Source organism: Saccostrea cucullata, unplaced genomic scaffold, assembly GCF_032062105.1.
Source record: "Saccostrea cucullata isolate Sc308-1 unplaced genomic scaffold, CSIRO_AGI_Scuc_v1 ctg3366, whole genome shotgun sequence".
NCBI classification, from domain to species: domain Eukaryota; kingdom Metazoa; phylum Mollusca; class Bivalvia; order Ostreida; family Ostreidae; genus Saccostrea; species Saccostrea cuccullata.
The window spans coordinates 90,001-109,184 of record NW_026921044.1 but is presented as its reverse complement, the minus strand read 5'-3'; the positions used below and the strand labels follow the sequence as shown (position 1 = coordinate 109,184).

The following is a 19,184-nucleotide window of genomic DNA, read 5'->3' as shown; positions in this document are numbered from 1 at the left end:
ATTAGGAATAAACACAAAAATAAATAGCTTAAATCGTGTTGATATAAATTATTTAATTTCAGTTATAAATGAATTCTTTTTGAATTGATTCATTTCATTTTGATCTTGCCAAATAGTAAGCATATGAGAGAGAGAGATAGGGGGAGAGAGAATTTATAATAATTGTTAATTTTTACCCCAAAACATTTTATAAATTTTAAATCAATTAAATTCATCAAATGCTACTTACTCTTTTTGTTTTAGCAAAAAACAAAACAGGAACCAAATAAACTTGCTGTACATTATGACAGAAAGAAATTCGTTTTCAGTGTGTAAACGCCTGCAACTGAAGTGGTCTTTTATTGCAAGACAACGCGGATGTAAAGACGAAACCACTTTTTTCAACATGATATATTTCAAAAGAATTTCCTATTCCTGGCTTATTTTCTTCCTTAAATATTGCCAAGAATATATATTTCTTTATTTTTATGCCAAAACTTTGCAAAAATTTTAATCTCCTTATCCACACATGAAAAATAGATGACATGCAAAATCGAATCAAAAATTTGTAGGGAACTGAGCTCCAGTACATTAAAATACATTTTTTTTTTTTAAAGGGGTTTTGGCCAGTAAAAAAACAAAATGCATGTGAAAAAAATACGTCGTGTAATGTATTTAAATCCTCATATGCAGATATGTATAATTTTTTTGAAATATCATTTGGAAAATTATCACAGCATGGTTAGTCGTACGAAGAATACATACTTTATCACCCTTCAGTATGACCTTTCATATCATAGACATAAATCACCAAAAACTTTTTTTTGCAAATTGTATGCGAATACTAAAAGCATCAAGAGTTTTAGCATCTTGATAACTGTTGTACAAAACAACAATTGTTACCCTTAAAGTAGTCTGATCCTTAGGTTCTGAAAATCAGTCGGAAGGGGGCATGGAAACATATTTTTAAAATGGTCTAAAGTATATTTACCTGAGATAATTCTTCAAAATAATCTTAAAAGTTAATAATATTATATAAGAAATTAGTAAATCTCTAAAAAAAAAAAAAATTAAGAAATTTGAATAAAAACATATATACGAGATGCATTTTCTAATTGAAAGATATATCAACAAATACACAAGTCATTTGGTTGAAAGTCATAGGTAAACAGCCTTTTGAAGATTTATACGGTAGTTAGGTTTCATCTTTTTACTTCAAACCTTTCATAAAGCATAGTGTATTAAGTGTTTCCTATCATTACAAAACACCATGAATTAATTCTAAATCCAAATCAAGTTTATAAACATAGTGATCTAAGGCTAGGTTCGATTTTTCTAGGTATGTTTTTAAATACTTTTTTATAAGCCAGACTCTAAGAACTTCAAATAGCATTGAATCAAAACAACCCACAGAAAATGAAAATTGCTGCATGAAAAAAAAATCCTGAATTGGGATTGAATATCCCTAAAAGAACCTTAAATGTCCAAAGTCTATAAACATCGAGAATATGTGTCATAATATGAGAACCTTTAATAAAACTGTCCTTTATTATGAACAAAAAAAAAAAGAAGTTTAATAAATGTGTTTGAAGCGTCATATATATAGATAATATGCTTCAAGAACAGAACATGTCTTTTTCAGTACAATATTCAAAATTTCTTATGACTAATGTTACACGAAACTATTACTTGTGAGCCACAAAAATCGGATTTTGGTCATATTCCATATTTAGAGGGAAGGGGTTGGTTAAGTGTGTATTTATTTTACAGACAGACGAACAGTAAAGTTCAAATATTCGTTCCTTTTCCATAAAATGAGTATATTCACATTACATGTATATATCAGATCTTCATAAAAGTGTATTGCAAAATCTGAGAAAATTTATGAATTCTACTAGCTTTTTACATGTTCGTTTATATAGTCAGATTTCAATAATTGATCTTAAACCTCCTATTATTTTTTATTTTGACCATAGAGTGTTGTACGACTGGACAAAAATAACTGCTTGATAACGTATCTGTCTAAAAAGAAAAATACAAATTAGCCGTAGGGAAGGGAGAAATTCAAATGTTTGATTGTCTTGACACTCAACTATATCTAACAACATTCACATTTGCGCTCGACCGCGACAAACTAATAAGGTAGCAATTTTAGTGTTGTTACGGGTCTTTCACATGAGGACAATCGGAGTTTGGAACGTAGTTCGCAATGCGAAATTTTATACATGTCACGTGCCCCGGGTTTGAATATACCTTTTCGTAGGGAAATAGTGGTCAGAAAACACTTCTGTGAATGAACGATGACGGTGCTGTTTCTTTAGTTTTATGAACATTGCGCAGGGTCCTTGTCGACACAAAGATTTTGAAAGATCCTCTATATATTCCAAAGCAGAATAATTTCATATTTGATTAATGCCCTATCATAACACCAAGATAATTCATTAAAACAAAGAACTTTATTCGGTAATAACCAATATTTGCCCCCCAAATCTAACAACGATATATGTAAATATTGTTTCTGAGCAAACTTGCGCTCTATAACTTTTAAAGCTAAAATTGTTGAAATTTTGTCCATTTTGTCCTCCTTTCTAAAAAAAATGATATAAAATCGGTCTACTTTGTGACGTCATATAAACACAAATTGTCAATAAACTTCTTTGAAAGTATAATATGTTCTATTATTTTATATTTCTCATACAATTTAAAGAATTCAGAGCATTTCAAGAATTTGGCTTTTGTGGGGGCAAATATATGCAATATACCTCATATAGTTCTTTACTTGAATTTGCACGGAAATCCGTGTTTTAAGTATTGTTCCAACGGGTTTTGAAAATGATTATATATTAATTACATAGTAAAATTTACATATTCAACAGAAATACTGCATGGACTGGTGTCAAAAAAATTATATTTTAATGTGAATATTGCTAGTAATTTGATTATTAGTAAGAAGATTTGCAAGTGTAAATAAGGTCAATATTGCACCTAATAGAGCCATTACATGTACCTGTTGTCGTCATGATTATTTTGTTTTTAATTGTACACAGCACTGGGGTCCCTAGAATGGTGAATAAATAAACGAACATATTAGAATTTTTCTTTGGTTTTTCTATACTGATCTATAGGCATGATTCGGTCTTTCTCTTATTGATGTATATGATTTTTACAAACCCTGGATTATTAGTTTATATCTATACTCATGCACTTCACTCATTAAAATAGATTGGATTTTCTCTTAAACAAGCATCAGATGGAGATGTCCCTCAACACTTCACATGGTCCTTCTCGGCAACAAAGAGTCAGATAAGTCAGAGAAACTCAGCTTTCAGCAGGAAAAGGGCTGTATACAGATCTGTAGCTAGCGAGATCCGTTATTACAAGGAAAAGTGTTAAAGCTACTTCTACACATGGCGTATCTGAGCTTATAAATTAAAATAATTTAACGGAATGAAGTGTATATATGAACAATTATTTATGCTAAGGCTGATTTGTCGTACCTTACTCGGAATATAATTTTGAGAATTTCTTATCAAATAAAAAGATGTGTCGCAGCGCATATCTGAAAGTACAGTATATCCTTTAAGTAATCAGGCACTGTATTATTATGCAGCTCGAGCATGATTTTTAATCTAGCTTCTTATCTTCCACTTTATCCTTACGCCATCTTGATATAATTTCTGTTTGCCCATCATGATAAGGACCACATGGTGGGTGTGACTGTTCGACACAAAATTCTTAGTCATTCATCATGTCTTTAACGGTCCATGTTTGCTATGCGACAGATTTGCATTTTTCTAATGGACTTTTAACAGTGTTTTGACTGATCCGTTATCTCCATAGTTCAAATTATCTATGATTAAACACTTGTACTAATACTCTTATTATGGGGTGCTTATTTCTCCATCACACGTAAATCAAACTCGGTCTGCGTTTGATCTGCGCCCAAACAGTATTTCAGACGGACTTATTAGTTTGTTATACAATTTATTTCTAAACACTGAAGTGGTTTTCTTGAAAATCCGCTCATTAAAGGGCAGAATATTGTCCCTTTGCTTATATTTGTGCCACAGATAAATTACAAATGATAAAGAAATCTGTGTGTTGATCAGTTTTAACACCCGCAGACGAGTTCAAAATCTTAAGCATTTCAAGATGTTCATAAATTCACTAGAAAAACATTAAACCTGACTAGAATTATTATAAAGCTAGGAACGTTGACCAAAAAGGAAATATTTGAGGTCAGGTTACTACGATTACTAGTTGCATACTTTCCTTACCGTTTGATTATTTTGTTTCCTCATAAAAAGAGTCAAGAGTGCATAGAATTTGAAAATAGGCATTTATTCTACTGTAGCTTATCAATGAAATAAAAAAATACGTGCTAGTTCTGCAAAACACACAAGCAAAAGCAGATGTCGATATCAACATACCTTACTAAATAGTCTAAGGTATGATCATATTAAGCCTATAAAAAGACAAAGTTTGTAGAATACATAGGAAATATATTACTAAAGAACACAAAAAGGCAGACTTTGGGTCCAAGATCTATCAAGATACAATATATAAAGATTAAAACACGTGGATATCCTAAATTAATAGACAGAATTTTACAATAGAAGAATTTACATACATGTATTATTTTATCTTTTCTATATAAATGTTTTATTTGTGATCAATCCGGTGCAGAACTTTCGAGACTCCAAAGAATAATGAAGCTTCCGAACATTGATTTTTTTTTTTTTGGGGGGGGGGGTTGTTTGTTACTTCGGTGTTTTGATCATTGCTTTTGTTGTGCTTCTGGATTTTTGTTTTGTTCATTGATTTGAGTATTTGTTTCTGGCTCTGGGATTAGATTTTCGGTTTTTTCGTTCTTGTTCTTGCTAGCCTGTCTTTGACGTTTTAGTATTATTACCTTGAAATGAAGAAATAGATATTAATGAAATAAAACATTGAAATTTCCTTAAGTTAACTTCGCTGACTTTATGCAAATTCACATTATGTTTCTAGATTTTTACTTTCCAATACGCTTAATTATATGTACATCTCCTGAGGGTGAAGATTTTGGATTAGCAATCGTGTTGTCCAGAAAGATAATCGTGGCTAGGATGAATCGGTTTCAACATTAAAATATAGTTCCAATTGTCTACTTACCGAACAGATGATAACAATCGTTGTTGTAATTATCCAACAGAACACTCTGTAGAAAAAAAAAATAGCATAAAGTTAAAATTATACTGATCAAAATATAAATATCATTTTCTTTTTATCATGTCGATTTGATAAATTAACACTGATCTATTTATATAATAGTGCTTATAATTAAGTGTTTTATGCAATAAGGTATAATGCATTGATAGTTTCAGAGCATTTAAGCTGAGTGAAGAAAAAACATGTTGCAAAAAAAAATCAAGAAAAGAATATTTCTTTTTTGTTTCCAATTTTTCAAATATTTAAACTTATTATATATACAAATAGAAATAGCTGAATCTGTAGCGCGTCGAACTGACAATCTCAGGGTCATGAGTTTGATCCCTGGAATAGGTGTGTCTAATTTTCTTCAGAAAATGAAGCCTTGCATCATTTCAGTTTTGTACGTTTACGCTATAAATCGTTTGTATACTATGCGAAAAAAGTTGGGTAGTGATTTTAAAGATAATCTGAGAGGAAGCATAACAATATTTTACATGATATATAACTTTAAGACAAATTTTGTATGAAATTTATTTAATATATTCATATCTCTGATTGTTTTTTAATGTGATAACTTTTTGAAAGTTAAATGAGTTGATGTTCTTGATAAATAAAGCTATTTAAATGTGAATTTAGATCAGTGAAAAACCAAATGCCAGATATGCAGGTCAATCCCCTGCAGCTTTCTGTGTTTGTGAATTCAGTAGATGGGAAATATTGAAGTTAACCTTGCAGACCGTGTATTCTATGTCTATCAACCAGCATTTCTAAAATTGATATTTACAAGTTTTCATCATATATAAATGAAAATATAATAAGGAATCGTTTTGACACATTAAAATATTGTCAATAAAATATGTTCGAAATGATTATAAGGAATCTCTGTCAAGTTTGTTGGCTATGCCAGGGACATCATCGACAGTTGGAACTGTGGGATAATTTATGCACACAGGCTTAGCACGTTATGTAAAATTAATTATCAGACGTATCTAACTATCGTTAATGCCCTGGAATACCAAACAAACTAGACAGTGATTTCTTAAATAATCTATCGACAATGGTATAGACAAAAATATATTTCTTATATATACAATTATATGAGAAAAATTTTTTTTAAATATATAATACAAAAGGCCTGTTAGGGTATTTCCAAGAGACCTTGCCAACTGCGTCAGAAAAAGTACACAAAGTCGCATGAGATTTTTATGTGTATAAAATTCCTGACCGTTCACCTGGTGAAATTTTCTTTCAGGTGTAATTATCAAGAAATCAATTCACCCAACTCTCAAAGAGTTAGCAAAGAAAACAACTAGAATACTATATACTGTATTTCTTGATATTAGATTTCACTATGCTATGCCAATGACATCAAAACAGTTGGAAATATGGAATTTATATATAACGGGATTTGCACAATTTCTTAAATTGATTTTCCCTTACATACATGTACCCAACACACTCGACAGTGATTCCATATCTTATTAAAATAAAAATATCTGTCTGTTTACTTGAAGCATACTCAAAATAATTACCTATCTTCATAGTAGTTGTATGACCAGAAACAACATACGAACATATCTGCTACAGCTTCAACCACGTAACCTACATACGAAACATCTTCATTCAGTACAGAAGAACATGCTACCAGAGATTCGAACTGGGCTGCAACTTCGTGGTTCCTCATACAAAGGAGTCCCCCTCCTCGGCTTAATTGTTGCTCCTTTAATAAATTAATTACCGTTTTTATAAAATGTTTCAGATCAGCAAAACAAATTTACAAAATTACTTTGAAAATAATGATTACTCAATCAATGTAGTCTTCTCTTCTCTTTAGTCAATAACGATATGGAGTATTTGCCAGTTATAAAATTACATTTCTGTTAAGATCTCCAATGCATATGAAATCCTTTGTCACCGCCCACTTTGAGCTGTCAGATGAAGACATCCATTGTAATACATGAGGATTTGGCAGTGGCAGCATGAACGTTAGCAGTCTTACTTGACGCATCTGTAAAAGTTTAAAAGAAATTAGTTTTCTGTTTATTATCGCAATTGAAATACTTTCATGAATGATAATTCACAATAAAGATTCTCTCTCTCTCTCTCTCTCTCTCTCTCTCTCTCTCTCTCTCTCTCTCTCTCTCTCTCTCTCTCTCATACAAACCCTCTCACACCTATACACCTACACATCCACCACCACCTCCTTTAACATACGTATACATACAGATTATATGTCCATTAGAAAACGAAAATTTACTCGATTATTTTTTAACTCAGCTGAAGTTCTAGGTGTCGTATGAACCGTCATTTCCCTGCGACTTAATCTACGCCTGGCGAACTCAAAAACATCTGAAAAATTTAGAATAAGTAGGAACGATATGATGTTGATTTGTCGAGTACATAATAATGAAAAAGTGTTTATTGAATGAATACAATGCATATTTCACTAACGGATACAATGGGGCCCTACTCATGATACTAAGGCATGAAATTGAAGAAAGTTAACTATATTAAATAATTTGTTATCTTAATGTACTATGACACTTTATTTTATCAGCAGTCTCTTTTACAAACATCATTTTGTAAGTTCTATGGTGATGCAATGAGCTTGTCAGCAAATACAATTTAAAATTATCATTGAGTCCAATGCTGACTGACGTTTTTCAAACTAATTGTTGGTCCATTATTTACACACTGAATAGATCAAGGATTTTTCAGTGTTTGCTCTCCTCTTGTTTTGTATTGTTTTATGGACTTTTGAGCCAGAAAATTGTTTGTTATTATAGGATTAAACGTTCTTTTTGAAAAATTTATCGATGTGTAAACTCTTGACATTTTACTCACAAACTGAATAAAAGTGCGAAGCACTTTTATGTTAAGTTTGTGAGTAAAATGTCAAGAGTTTACACATCGATAAATTTTTCAAAAAGAACGTTTAATTGTTATAATTCCAATATCGAATTTTTAAAAATATTCAAATTATTTCTCTTTGAGGCCTCCATACAATCCATTAGTTCTGGACGGCGTAGGAATACATTTTACCGCAAAGGAACGTAATCGAGATGAATTTCGATAGAGTTCAACTTAAATTGTCAAAACAATCGATAAATAAACTTATAAAGACTTATCGAATGTTGTTTAAGTCAACAAATATCGTAATTACGAGTTTACTTCAGAATAGTTCGTCCTTGACCATGGCCATGTTGACATAAACGACAACTCTCATAGCGAAAGTTGCAGACAGACGAGGCCTTCGATTTGCACTTGTTTGTTCAAAGATTGAGGAACAATATAGAAAGTAAGTATGAATTTGATGCTTATAGGGCAAGAGTTTGAGGTACATGTATGTTTCTTTTCCCTGTCTAAACGATACAAACTGAGTTGATTATCTTCGTATTATGAACGTTGAGACAGCGATTTTTAAAATTCACACTCGTGATCGAACAGTGACATTAACATTTTCATGGCGTCCGTCAGCTGGGCAGCCTAGCATGTCACCAGTTTTGTTTTAATTAATTAAATTTGAAGTTTCTTGTATTTATAATTTATCCAAAACAGACAATAAATAACTGCTTTCGTTGTTTATACGATAAACTACATGTAGAAGCTTAGTCAAAAAAGTAGTTCTGATTGAAAAAAAAATTTATCGATGTGTAAAAATTTTCTTAAACGTGTTCTCGTCCAATCAAAACACAGGAATTCAATAGATACAATGAAGATTGGAATTATTTCACTTTATTTCATATAGAGCTTTTTGAGATTTCAAGGTGTAAAATCTCTACAATTCAATATTAATTGTGTGAATGAAAACTAAAATAAAATGAGAAATACTAGAAGTGTTCAGATTAATAATCAAAATTGCGCATGTTTGAATTGGAAAGGTAAATCTGTTATCCATAGTGAAAAAACTTTCAGCAAATTTTATAAGAAGGTAATTTAGAAGCACATCATTTCAATGCTTTAAGAACATACTATAATAAAACATTATTTTTCTTTCTAAAGAAAGGATCCCTTTTTCAACAATCCGCTCTATTCTTTTTTTTTAATTTAATATATATGCATTTTATCGGTTATTGTTTGCTTGTACTTGTTTGCAGTCGGTAACCGTCCATAAAAAAGGATGAAATCCAATCATCCAGCAAAGTTTTGTTCACTAGATAATTTGCAAGCGATTTAGGGTGTGAAATAGGCAATTGGAAAATGATACACATATACAGACATTATCATAGTAGAGAAAAAATATTCACCAGTATTTTGAAAAAAAAAATTGTACCTTTTTCAGTTCTTCTATGCTTTGTAAAGTAAATGTATCCCGTTCCCACATTTTCAACTAAAACATTGTTTAAAAATTATTGAAAACATATGTGTATATAAATGTAAATGCAAAAAAAACCAAATATTTTTAAATTTGTAATACAATTGAGATCATATAAGCTTTTATTTTATCAATGCTTATCACCCAGAGACAGAAAATTTGTATTAAAATCGCAATAAAAGCATTATAATGAATACTCATTATATCTGATGAGGGTGGAGTTCTTTCGGGGATATCCCAAACACCACTATAGTTATACGGTATTGTCACTCGAAAGATTGAATCTGAAATGTAAAAGTTGCATAGACATTAAAAACTAAATTTGATTATTATTTTTGTTTTGTTTTTTTTAAATTGACAATATGGTGGTATGTAGGTGCAAGTATTTAAATCTTTAGGAGAAGCACACAAGATAACAGTGATATTTTTAACCGATTAACTTGAGACAAAGTAATTACTAATCATCTATGCTTGTCAATTAGTTTAATGAAAAGTATTTGTGTTTAACTCTTCAAATGATTTTACAATTAGCTAATATAAATATTTCTCCTTACTCTTCAATGTTTGTTTCTGATCCTTGTCCAGTGATAGACAGAAGATTATTTGACTGCTCTCCAAAAACCTCTCTGGAAAAACATAAGTGTTTTTTGAATTGTGGGGCATCGGGAAACGAGGAGTACTTGTAATCATCCAAAAGCCTCCAAGTTCATCAAAAGCAAACGCACCTGAAAAAAATTAACGGACGGTATGTTTGTTGATAAAATATGTCAGAAATATTGTTAATGAGTTTTCTTTAAGATTAAATAAAAAATATATTTCCATATTAAAGTCACACCTTATATTTAATACCTTACGAGTTAGATAAATAAAAGATACATATCATCTGAGACAAATGTGAAATACCGTAAAATCCCATATTTTCTTGCTGTCAAATTTTCGTGGTTTGGAGATTTTATCTCGTGGATGGGGGATTATTGTGTAATTATATCTGTGAAAAAACCCTTTATCTTCATACCTTGAAAACCACTAAAATTAAACCCTCGAAAAATTGATGATTTCACAGTAAGCGATGGTTGTTTAGCTTGATAACAGAAAGCATCCAAACCTTTCGTTTGTCCTGCTATGGTTGCAACTCTTTCCGTATTTGGAGGTTGGTCATTATACATTCCAAAGTCTAACCCTGAGTTATTAGGCCGATCCTAAGAATAGAAATTCAACATTCAATTTGATTATAGAATGTTGTTTTAGGATATTTCTTATAATTGTTTATCATACAATGTAGATATTTACCTTAAGTTGAATTTTAATATTGGCAAGTGTTTGCAAAAGAAATATAAATAAGGTTGTATATTGTTTCCAATAGTATATTCTTTGTGCCGTGTACATTATTTAAGGAATCCCTATCTGGTTTGTTGAAGAATATTAGGTCCCAGGATCAAGAAACTTCCTACGCTTAAGTCAAAATCTCCATGTTGTACTAAATTATTCTCAAGCAGATCAAACTTAAAATATGTTTCAATTTTGATTCAAAAAGGGGTTTATTTGCACATTTGGAAATAAATTAATTTATTTTTAGAACAGTTACATTCTGATTGCAAGTCAGTTTCACCATCCTGTGTATCAATTATAGTTGGAAATGGGATATAATTTGCATAACGTAAAGTCCGTAATGCATAAATTATCTCAACTATCGTTAATGTATTTTGCATACCAAATAAATTATTAGATAATGATTTCTTATTTTTATATTTATATATGACATAGACTTGTAGATACAAAATGTTGTCTACTTTGTGAACTTGGTTAAAAAAACAAGAGGGTTCCCATGTGTAGTCCAATAGTCTCCGCTAACTGACCTAAGACGCAAAGACAACCTCACAAGACGATATGCATATCAAGCACTTACCTTTTACTTTACAAAATTTACAATGAGGATATATTACTAAGAAATCGTTTTACTTTTAAATAGTTATCACAGAAAAGATATACAAATGTAAATATAAGTAAGACATTTGCATCAGCAGAGCTTGTAGATAAATGTCCGAAATTTATCTTCATTCTTGTAATACTTTAACAAAATTATAAATATATTGTTGATGCTTTGAACTTAAATTTGCATAAAAGAACACAGCAAAACATTCATCATTGCATTATTTCTACAAGTATCATATTTTTAAAAACTTTGTAAAAATGATACCTTCAAGAAAAACTCTCATGTTGGTAATGAATAATTAAGCATGAGACAACACATTTCTTTTATATATGCATTTCAGATTATTAACCAACTTACATATATTTGTTGGAGTGTATTGTATATTGGTGTGTATTTTTCATCAATTCCAATTTCAGAAAACGCCCACTTCTGCTGATTTGAGGTCATGTAAATAAAGGCGTTTCCCTTCTGAACAAGTCTATTCTCATCATTTATTTTCCTGGGAAGTTTGTACAGAACAAACCTGAAACCGCATTTCAATTGTAAGATAAAACAAGATGTGTTTGTGAAACACTATTTGGCCGGCGACAACAAAGTTAAAAAACATATTTTTAGCTTATAGGTTACAGTCTAGATCACAAGGTCATTGATCTTGGTGTCATTTGAAAGAACTTGATTAGTGAAATATGCATGCCAATGAAGTTTCTATCTCGCATGGTTCAAAAGTTATTGTGAAGGTTTGAAAAAGCTATTTTTAGCATATAGGACACAGTCAAGGTCACAAGTTCATTGACCTTAGTATCATTTAAAAGAACTTAATCAGTGATGTATGCATACCAAATATGAAGTCTCTATCTTTCATGGTTCAAAATTATGGTAAAGGTTAAAGTTTGCAGAAATAAACTATTTTTAGCATATAGGTCACAGTCAAGGTCACAAGGTCATTAACCTTGATGTCATTTGAAAGAGCTTAATAAGTGGAGTATGCATATTAAATATGAAGTGTCTGTCATTCATGGTTCAAAAGTTATGGCAAAGGTTAAAGTCAAACAGACAGACAGACAGGACAAAAACAATATACGCATCGGATATTTCGTTTCGGGCGCATAAAAAATACTAGCAAATAAAACTACAGCGAAAGTAACATTTATGTTGAAACTGTATTCGCTTTAATTTATATATCTCTATTGTTTACATTTCCATTATTTCTCAGAGATAAAATAAAAATATTAAAATTACTTTCTTTCTATATAAATCTACTAGTTCATCGATAGTCGTTGTTAAAAAAAATCACGTGCAGGGTGGGTCAAATAGAGAAAGAAGCGGGGCTTGTAGCACGTGAATTTGTGGAATCAAGAGCATGTAAATATAAGAAATAAGTGTCCGATTGTTTTGTTTTCATGACGATGATCAATCGATTGGGTTGCGCGAAAATTTTATGCATAAACACCTTCGGTGTTGATACAAATTATCACGCAAGATTACATTAAGAAACTAAACAAAAAATATACAGTAATTCCTCAAATATGTGTTTATATATAAAGTAAATTCATTCATAAAAAAGAGAAATATACACTGTACATATTTACCAATCATCGGGAGGATTGTGGTGCCCAAACCCCTTACAACTGACGCCTAAACTAGGAACAATGCAGCGGAAAACAAAGAACAACAATATCCAATACGCCAGCAAACATTTTAAAGACAACATGGTCTTTCTGATAGGTATATTTATTTGATGCGTATTATGCAGTTTATTTAGTCTCTCTATTTCAATAAGGTTTATATATGCATGTGGTGCACATTTACTAGCACTAGTGCAAAATTCTCGGAAAATCTTCATATGGTCTTTTTCCGGGAACCTTTTCAGCGCTTTTGTAGATCAAGGTCAAGACAGCGCCAATTTAAAAAAATATATATAATAATAATTGTAAGAAGAACAAACATGTTTAGCAATGCCAAGCAAGAACATATTTATGCGTAATAGACCAGAAAGGTTATAAATAGTGCAGTCAAGGAATACGTTTTATAATCTTTAAATGAACACAAAGGATATCTTAACGTAATTTATTCATTACATGATGATCGAATAAGATTACATAATAAGGTGCAAAATTTCAAAATGATTTTTATTTCATGGAAGTGCAACGTTTACAGTAATTAGTTTAGAATATCAATTGGTATCATTAAGCTCACTTGACGACAACAAATCAAAATTAATAGATACAATATTCGATCTTTCTGGTGTTAAAAAAGAATTCAATTACATGCATATCTTTCGATCAGAATTGCAAGTCGTATTGTTGTGTCATTTTTTCCATGGTGTAAATTTTAAGTGGATATTCCGAATCCACAATTTAATTTATATTAAATATTCTTGGGGCTCTGCGAATTAAAAAGGATGAAAATTAAATAAATAGATGTAACTAACAGTAACAGTATTCAAACTCAAAAGTCCGTTTTCGTGATTTCCAGCTAGATCGGGCCTCGTTAAAATGCTTTAAATAAACCAAACCCTTTTTTTAATTCAAAATGCACCATTGACCCTCAAAAATTCGCAATATATACAATCATGCGTACATGTATAAGCAAAATTTTATAATGTTACATTATAGATAATATAGAATTATAATAGTGAAGGGCTTTCATTTATGAAATTTCTGAACACTCTTCATAATCAAATTCCTGTTTTTATTATATGAGTGTTGTGTGATAATCATAAATAAAGACACATATGATCGATCTAACCTAGTAGTAAAGCGCTATTTTTGTGATCGGAAGGTATCGAGTTAGTTTCACTTAAATGTAAGATGTTGCCATTGCCACGGATTTGTCCGTGTTTCCCGATCATGACAAGGAAAACACGGCGGGTGTGACAGGTCGGCAGGGGATGCTCACTCCTCCATGGTACCTGATCCCATTTGATGTTTTGGAGGCCCGTGTTTGCTCTGCTCTTAATTTGTGTTGTTTTATAGACTTTTGATCTTGAATACTGTTCGTTATCTCTACACTAGACAAAATTGCTAACGCACCACTTGTTAATTCTGATTTGCGAATTGAACGTTTGCCAGATCGGTATAAGTGTAAATAATATGCAACTATTTTAAAAAAACAGTGGAATTGACAAATGTCTTGGTATCATGAAAAGACCCTTGAATAATTTTTTTGACCGAAAACCAATTTCCATCTGTGCACTGCGTACCATTTGTGCCCAGATATGAAATTCTTGATTACTGGTCTGTGAGGTTGCCACAGGAGTAGTCCCTTAGTTAAAAATCAAATATTAAACAGCCATTGACTCCCATATTGCTTAGTAATCCTCTGGTGCCTTAGTGTCCATCCCATATCCACTCAACTTCCGGTTGACCCAGTTTTGTGGAACTATTTTCAACTAATTGTATGCCGCTTATTTAATGCCGTGGCTATCGATAGTAAACATTTATGTTTGTTAATTTATTTGCAACAATTTTTCATGAATGGAATTCATAAGCTTTTTATTGTTTTCATTTTTTATAGATTCCTCTTAAAAAGCCCCCTGCAGCCGCCATACTGTCTGCTATAGCACACTCTTCTAGCGTCAAATGCCGCACACAGTTTAACTTTTTTTTTTCAGTGTTTTTAATTAGTAAAAATGTAAAGACCATAAATAAAACAAACAAAAAAGCAAAAAAAAAAATCTTCGAAAATGGAACAGACACGATTTTGATTTTTTATGAATTGGTCACACTTCAGTAAATATTTTTAGTTACTTATAAGATTTGACATTAATATGCCCTATTTTTTATAAAAGTAACATATTTATGTATCAAATATATCATAAGCAGGTCTTTTTAAAAGAAAAATATCAATTATCTTGGGTGGTGCGTTAGCAATTTTGTCTAGTGTATATTTGTTTCATTACTTTACCAAGCGACCAGCACAAGGCATGTGTATTTCGAGCGAAACTTAAAACCGAGGATATATATCATGGTTTTGAATTTGACTACCTTGATAATAAATAAATGTTTAAAATAAATGTTAAAAGTCCTTTTTCATGCAATCTGAGTTTGGTCTTTTAGAACTTTTCAGCATTTTCCGAAGAACTGTTTCTCTTCTGTTTCCTAGTATAATTATCATTCCCTTTTCATAACAATCTATTTCTCGGAAAATATCCGACCTATTAAGATGATTTTATTTTCCAAGAACGATGAATTTTTTTTATTATTTCTTCCAAAGTATTTTTTTTTTTATTTTTAGGTAAATCATATCCGTTGACATTTTTGTCCGATTTTCAATTTTTTTAAAATTGTCAATTTCCCTACGCATTTTCTTAAGAACCTAGAAATGAAATTTAAAAAAAAAACAGGAAAAAATTAGCTCTTTAATTTACGGGGGGTATCATATGCTATATGCCTTTTATTTTTGCATACGTCACTATTGGTTGACACTGGAAGACAATTTATAAAAAAAAAATAAGCAATTACCATGAACACTTTTGAATAATACAATTTGGACAAATGTTCTTAAATAGAATTGAAAACTAAAAAATCCGTCAGAAACACCTGTGGTGTTTGAAATAAAGTATAGAGTTTCGTGGCTTCTAAACTTAACCAGCGATGACGACCTAAAAGTCTGAATCAAACCGGAAATTGTCAAAAAGTATTTTGTAATTACATGTATTATGATCTAATTTTTTTTTCTACAAGACCAGGTGACACTTTCTTCAATAATACATATTTTTTTTTTTTTACAAATTTATCATTGAAGTATTGCTACTTTAGGGTCAGATGACACGTTCCTCAAAAAATATGATTTGTATCTCTTAGTATTGCATAAAGAAATATTCATATTTGTCATTCTCCTCTGATTTCTACATAGTTTTCAAAATGTTTTTAAATAGAAGTACACCAAAACTTGTAATATAGGCCATTCAGAAAATTACCTATAAGGGTTATATAAGAAATGTGACCCTAGGGTATCTTGTCCAAATGCCTGGTAAGGTACCCTAAGTTTTTGTGAGGAAATTTCTTCAAGTAGATAAACTTCAATGACAATTTCAAGTCTTCTTAGGAAAAGTTATATATTTTTGAGAAACGTGTCGTCTGGGGTTATGTCCAAGATACGATGTAGTTACGATATCGACACATTACTTTTTTATAGTTAACTATAATATTTCTCTATCCTTCTGTGTTTATTACAAATCTTTCTGTTTTAAGAAGTCTTCCTTACCGTCAATAACCATGATATCGTGCCGATATCGAATCATGATTGCTTAAAGAATTATGGTTTCCACCTACAATACTAGTATTGTATTAACATGTGTTACTTGAAAACTATCTTTTATAAAACTTTCCCTGTAGTGTCGATATCGTCGATATCGACGATGTCGCTTCGATATCGAATCATGTTTGCTCAGCTCTTTGTAAATACCGTTTGCATGTGTATTTATGTTTAATCACTTTACTTTTACGAACATTGTATCTGCCATCGATATCGTCGATATCGACGACATCGTATCGATATCGAATCATGATTGTTAAAATATATTACTTAACCAACCATCACCCTAAATACTGGGATTTCGGTTTATATAGATGTAATGGCGTGAGATATTTCACAAGTTCAACGAAATAATATAGTTGTGAACTAATTAATCATGAATTTTGTATTAAATACAAAATTTTTATTTTTAACATATCCCATGACAATAAGTTCTGTTTCTTCATGCAACGCTTGTGCCTATTTACTTTCTGATTAATCAGTTTACCCTACTGTCGATATCGTCGATATCGACGATATCGTATCGATATCGAATCATGAATGTTAAAACATATTTAACAACTTTCACCCTCACCGAACATCTTACTCTGAACCTAATCTAAAACAATAACAACCACTAACCCTTTCCTAATCATAATTTTAATTGATATTGATGCTAATAATGAATGAATTTGACATCACTTGTAACCTTGTAAAATTATGTTATACATCATTGTGAAAATAAATTCTACAAATATGATCGATATCGATACGAAATCGTCATGTTATTGTCGATATCGTCGATATCGACATAGCACAAAGTCTCACATATGGTACAAAGTATTTCAAATTAACAGTGCTCATTATTATCGATACGATATCGACATAACATTGTCGATGTCGTCGATATCGACATCGACTTTGTTCTTGGACCTTTCTAACGGATGGCTAAAAAACCGCAGCGAATTATTTTAACTATTGGAGCACTGAAATAAAGGGTATAATATACCTGGTGTTACCGATCAGCAGGTGATGCTCACTCCACCATGGCACCTGATCCCACTTTTGTTGTTTTGGGGGTCTGTGATCGCTTTGCTTTTATTTTGTATTGTTTAATGGAATTTTGAGCTTAAATACAGTTTCTTGTCACTATATATTTTATTTAATTTGTTTTAAAAATTCAGATTGCACACACAAATACTTTGAAGTTGATATTAAATATAATCTGTTTGAATTCTCATTGGTACCAATGGTGACCTGTTATGAGCAGACACATATTTCTTTTCCTATCAAGCAGAATTTATATTTTATCAATTAGAAAGAGAAAGAAATTGCTGTGGCATTTTACACGACATTTAGATATATAGACAACGTAGAATCAATTAATAATAGTTCTTTCTCGTTTAAAGTCATCTTTTTGTAGGTTATATAGTCAATACAATGACCTTGTCAGCAAATACAATCTATTATTTAGTCAAATGCTGACTTTCGTTTATCATACCTATTGTTATTCCGTTATTTATACACTGAATTGACGACGGATTTTTCGTTATTTCGCGATCATGACAAGGAGCACACAGCGGGTGTGACCGGTCGGCATCGGATGCTCACTTCTCCGTGGAACTTGATTCCACCTCGGATGTTTTTTGCGGCCTGTCTTTTCTCTGTTCCTATTTTGAATTATTTTATGGACTTTGATATTGAATACTGTTCGTTATCTTCATATCTTTCATTGAATAATGTTTGTTATCTCCATATTCTTCATTTTATTAATACGTCGATACGATTATTACAGTGCACTTGAAATTGTAAATATGTTAGAGTTTGTCTTATTTGCTTAATATTTGGATATATTTTTCAGAAAAATACGTTAATGATAACCTAACTGCAATGACGTATGATAAACGTGGGTTCTATAACTTTCCAATGTCAACTTCCTTTACTTATGCATCAATACATATACCTTTATAATCTGCACACAGGGTTTATATTTCTCATTTGACTCGATACGCATGAAAAACTGTAGGTATGAAAACTTTCCAGAACGATATAAGCTTTTGACAAACAAATTGATGAAACATGAATATCAGCAGTTTCATTTAATGTCATAATTTTGTAAGTTCGTTTAAAGTCATCATTTTGTAAGTTCTAATTTCTATGGTTGACATTGGTAACTTTGACCATGTTAGCAATTACAATTTATCATTTAGTCATATGCTGACTGAGGTTTTATAACTAATTGATAGGCAGTTATTTACACATTGAATTGTCGAGCGACCATGACAAGGAGCACACGGCGGGTGTTACAAGTCGACAGGGGGTACTCACTCCTTCATGGAACCTGATCCCACCTCTTATATTTTAGAGATACATGATTGCTCTCCTAATTTTTGTTGCATAAATGACTATTCAGCTGCAATACTGTTCGTTATCTCCATATATTTCACTCTTATCTTTCATAATAGACATATTCGATCCATATCAAAATTCAGGTTTTCTGGACAAGATATATCTCCCTCGGGTTGATAA

At 31.1% G+C, this 19,184-nt stretch overlaps 1 protein-coding gene across 1 annotated transcript; it reads right to left on the bottom strand.

The window, feature by feature from the left end:
• Positions 1-4,490: 4,490 nt before the first annotated feature.
• LOC134259047 (deoxyribonuclease-2-alpha-like) lies at positions 4,491-13,206 on the bottom strand. The gene is made up of 11 exons (XM_062741644.1): positions 13,007-13,206; positions 11,775-11,940; positions 10,590-10,683; positions 10,039-10,209; positions 9,682-9,768; positions 9,443-9,499; positions 7,427-7,518; positions 7,043-7,177; positions 6,702-6,889; positions 5,131-5,176; positions 4,491-4,891 (listed from the first exon to the last, which is right to left on the bottom strand). The coding sequence occupies exons 1-11, from the start codon at positions 13,126-13,128 to the stop codon at positions 4,757-4,759; spliced, it is 1,293 nt and encodes a 430-aa protein (XP_062597628.1). The 5' UTR covers positions 13,129-13,206; the 3' UTR covers positions 4,491-4,756.
• Between the last annotated feature and the right edge of the window lie 5,978 nt (positions 13,207-19,184).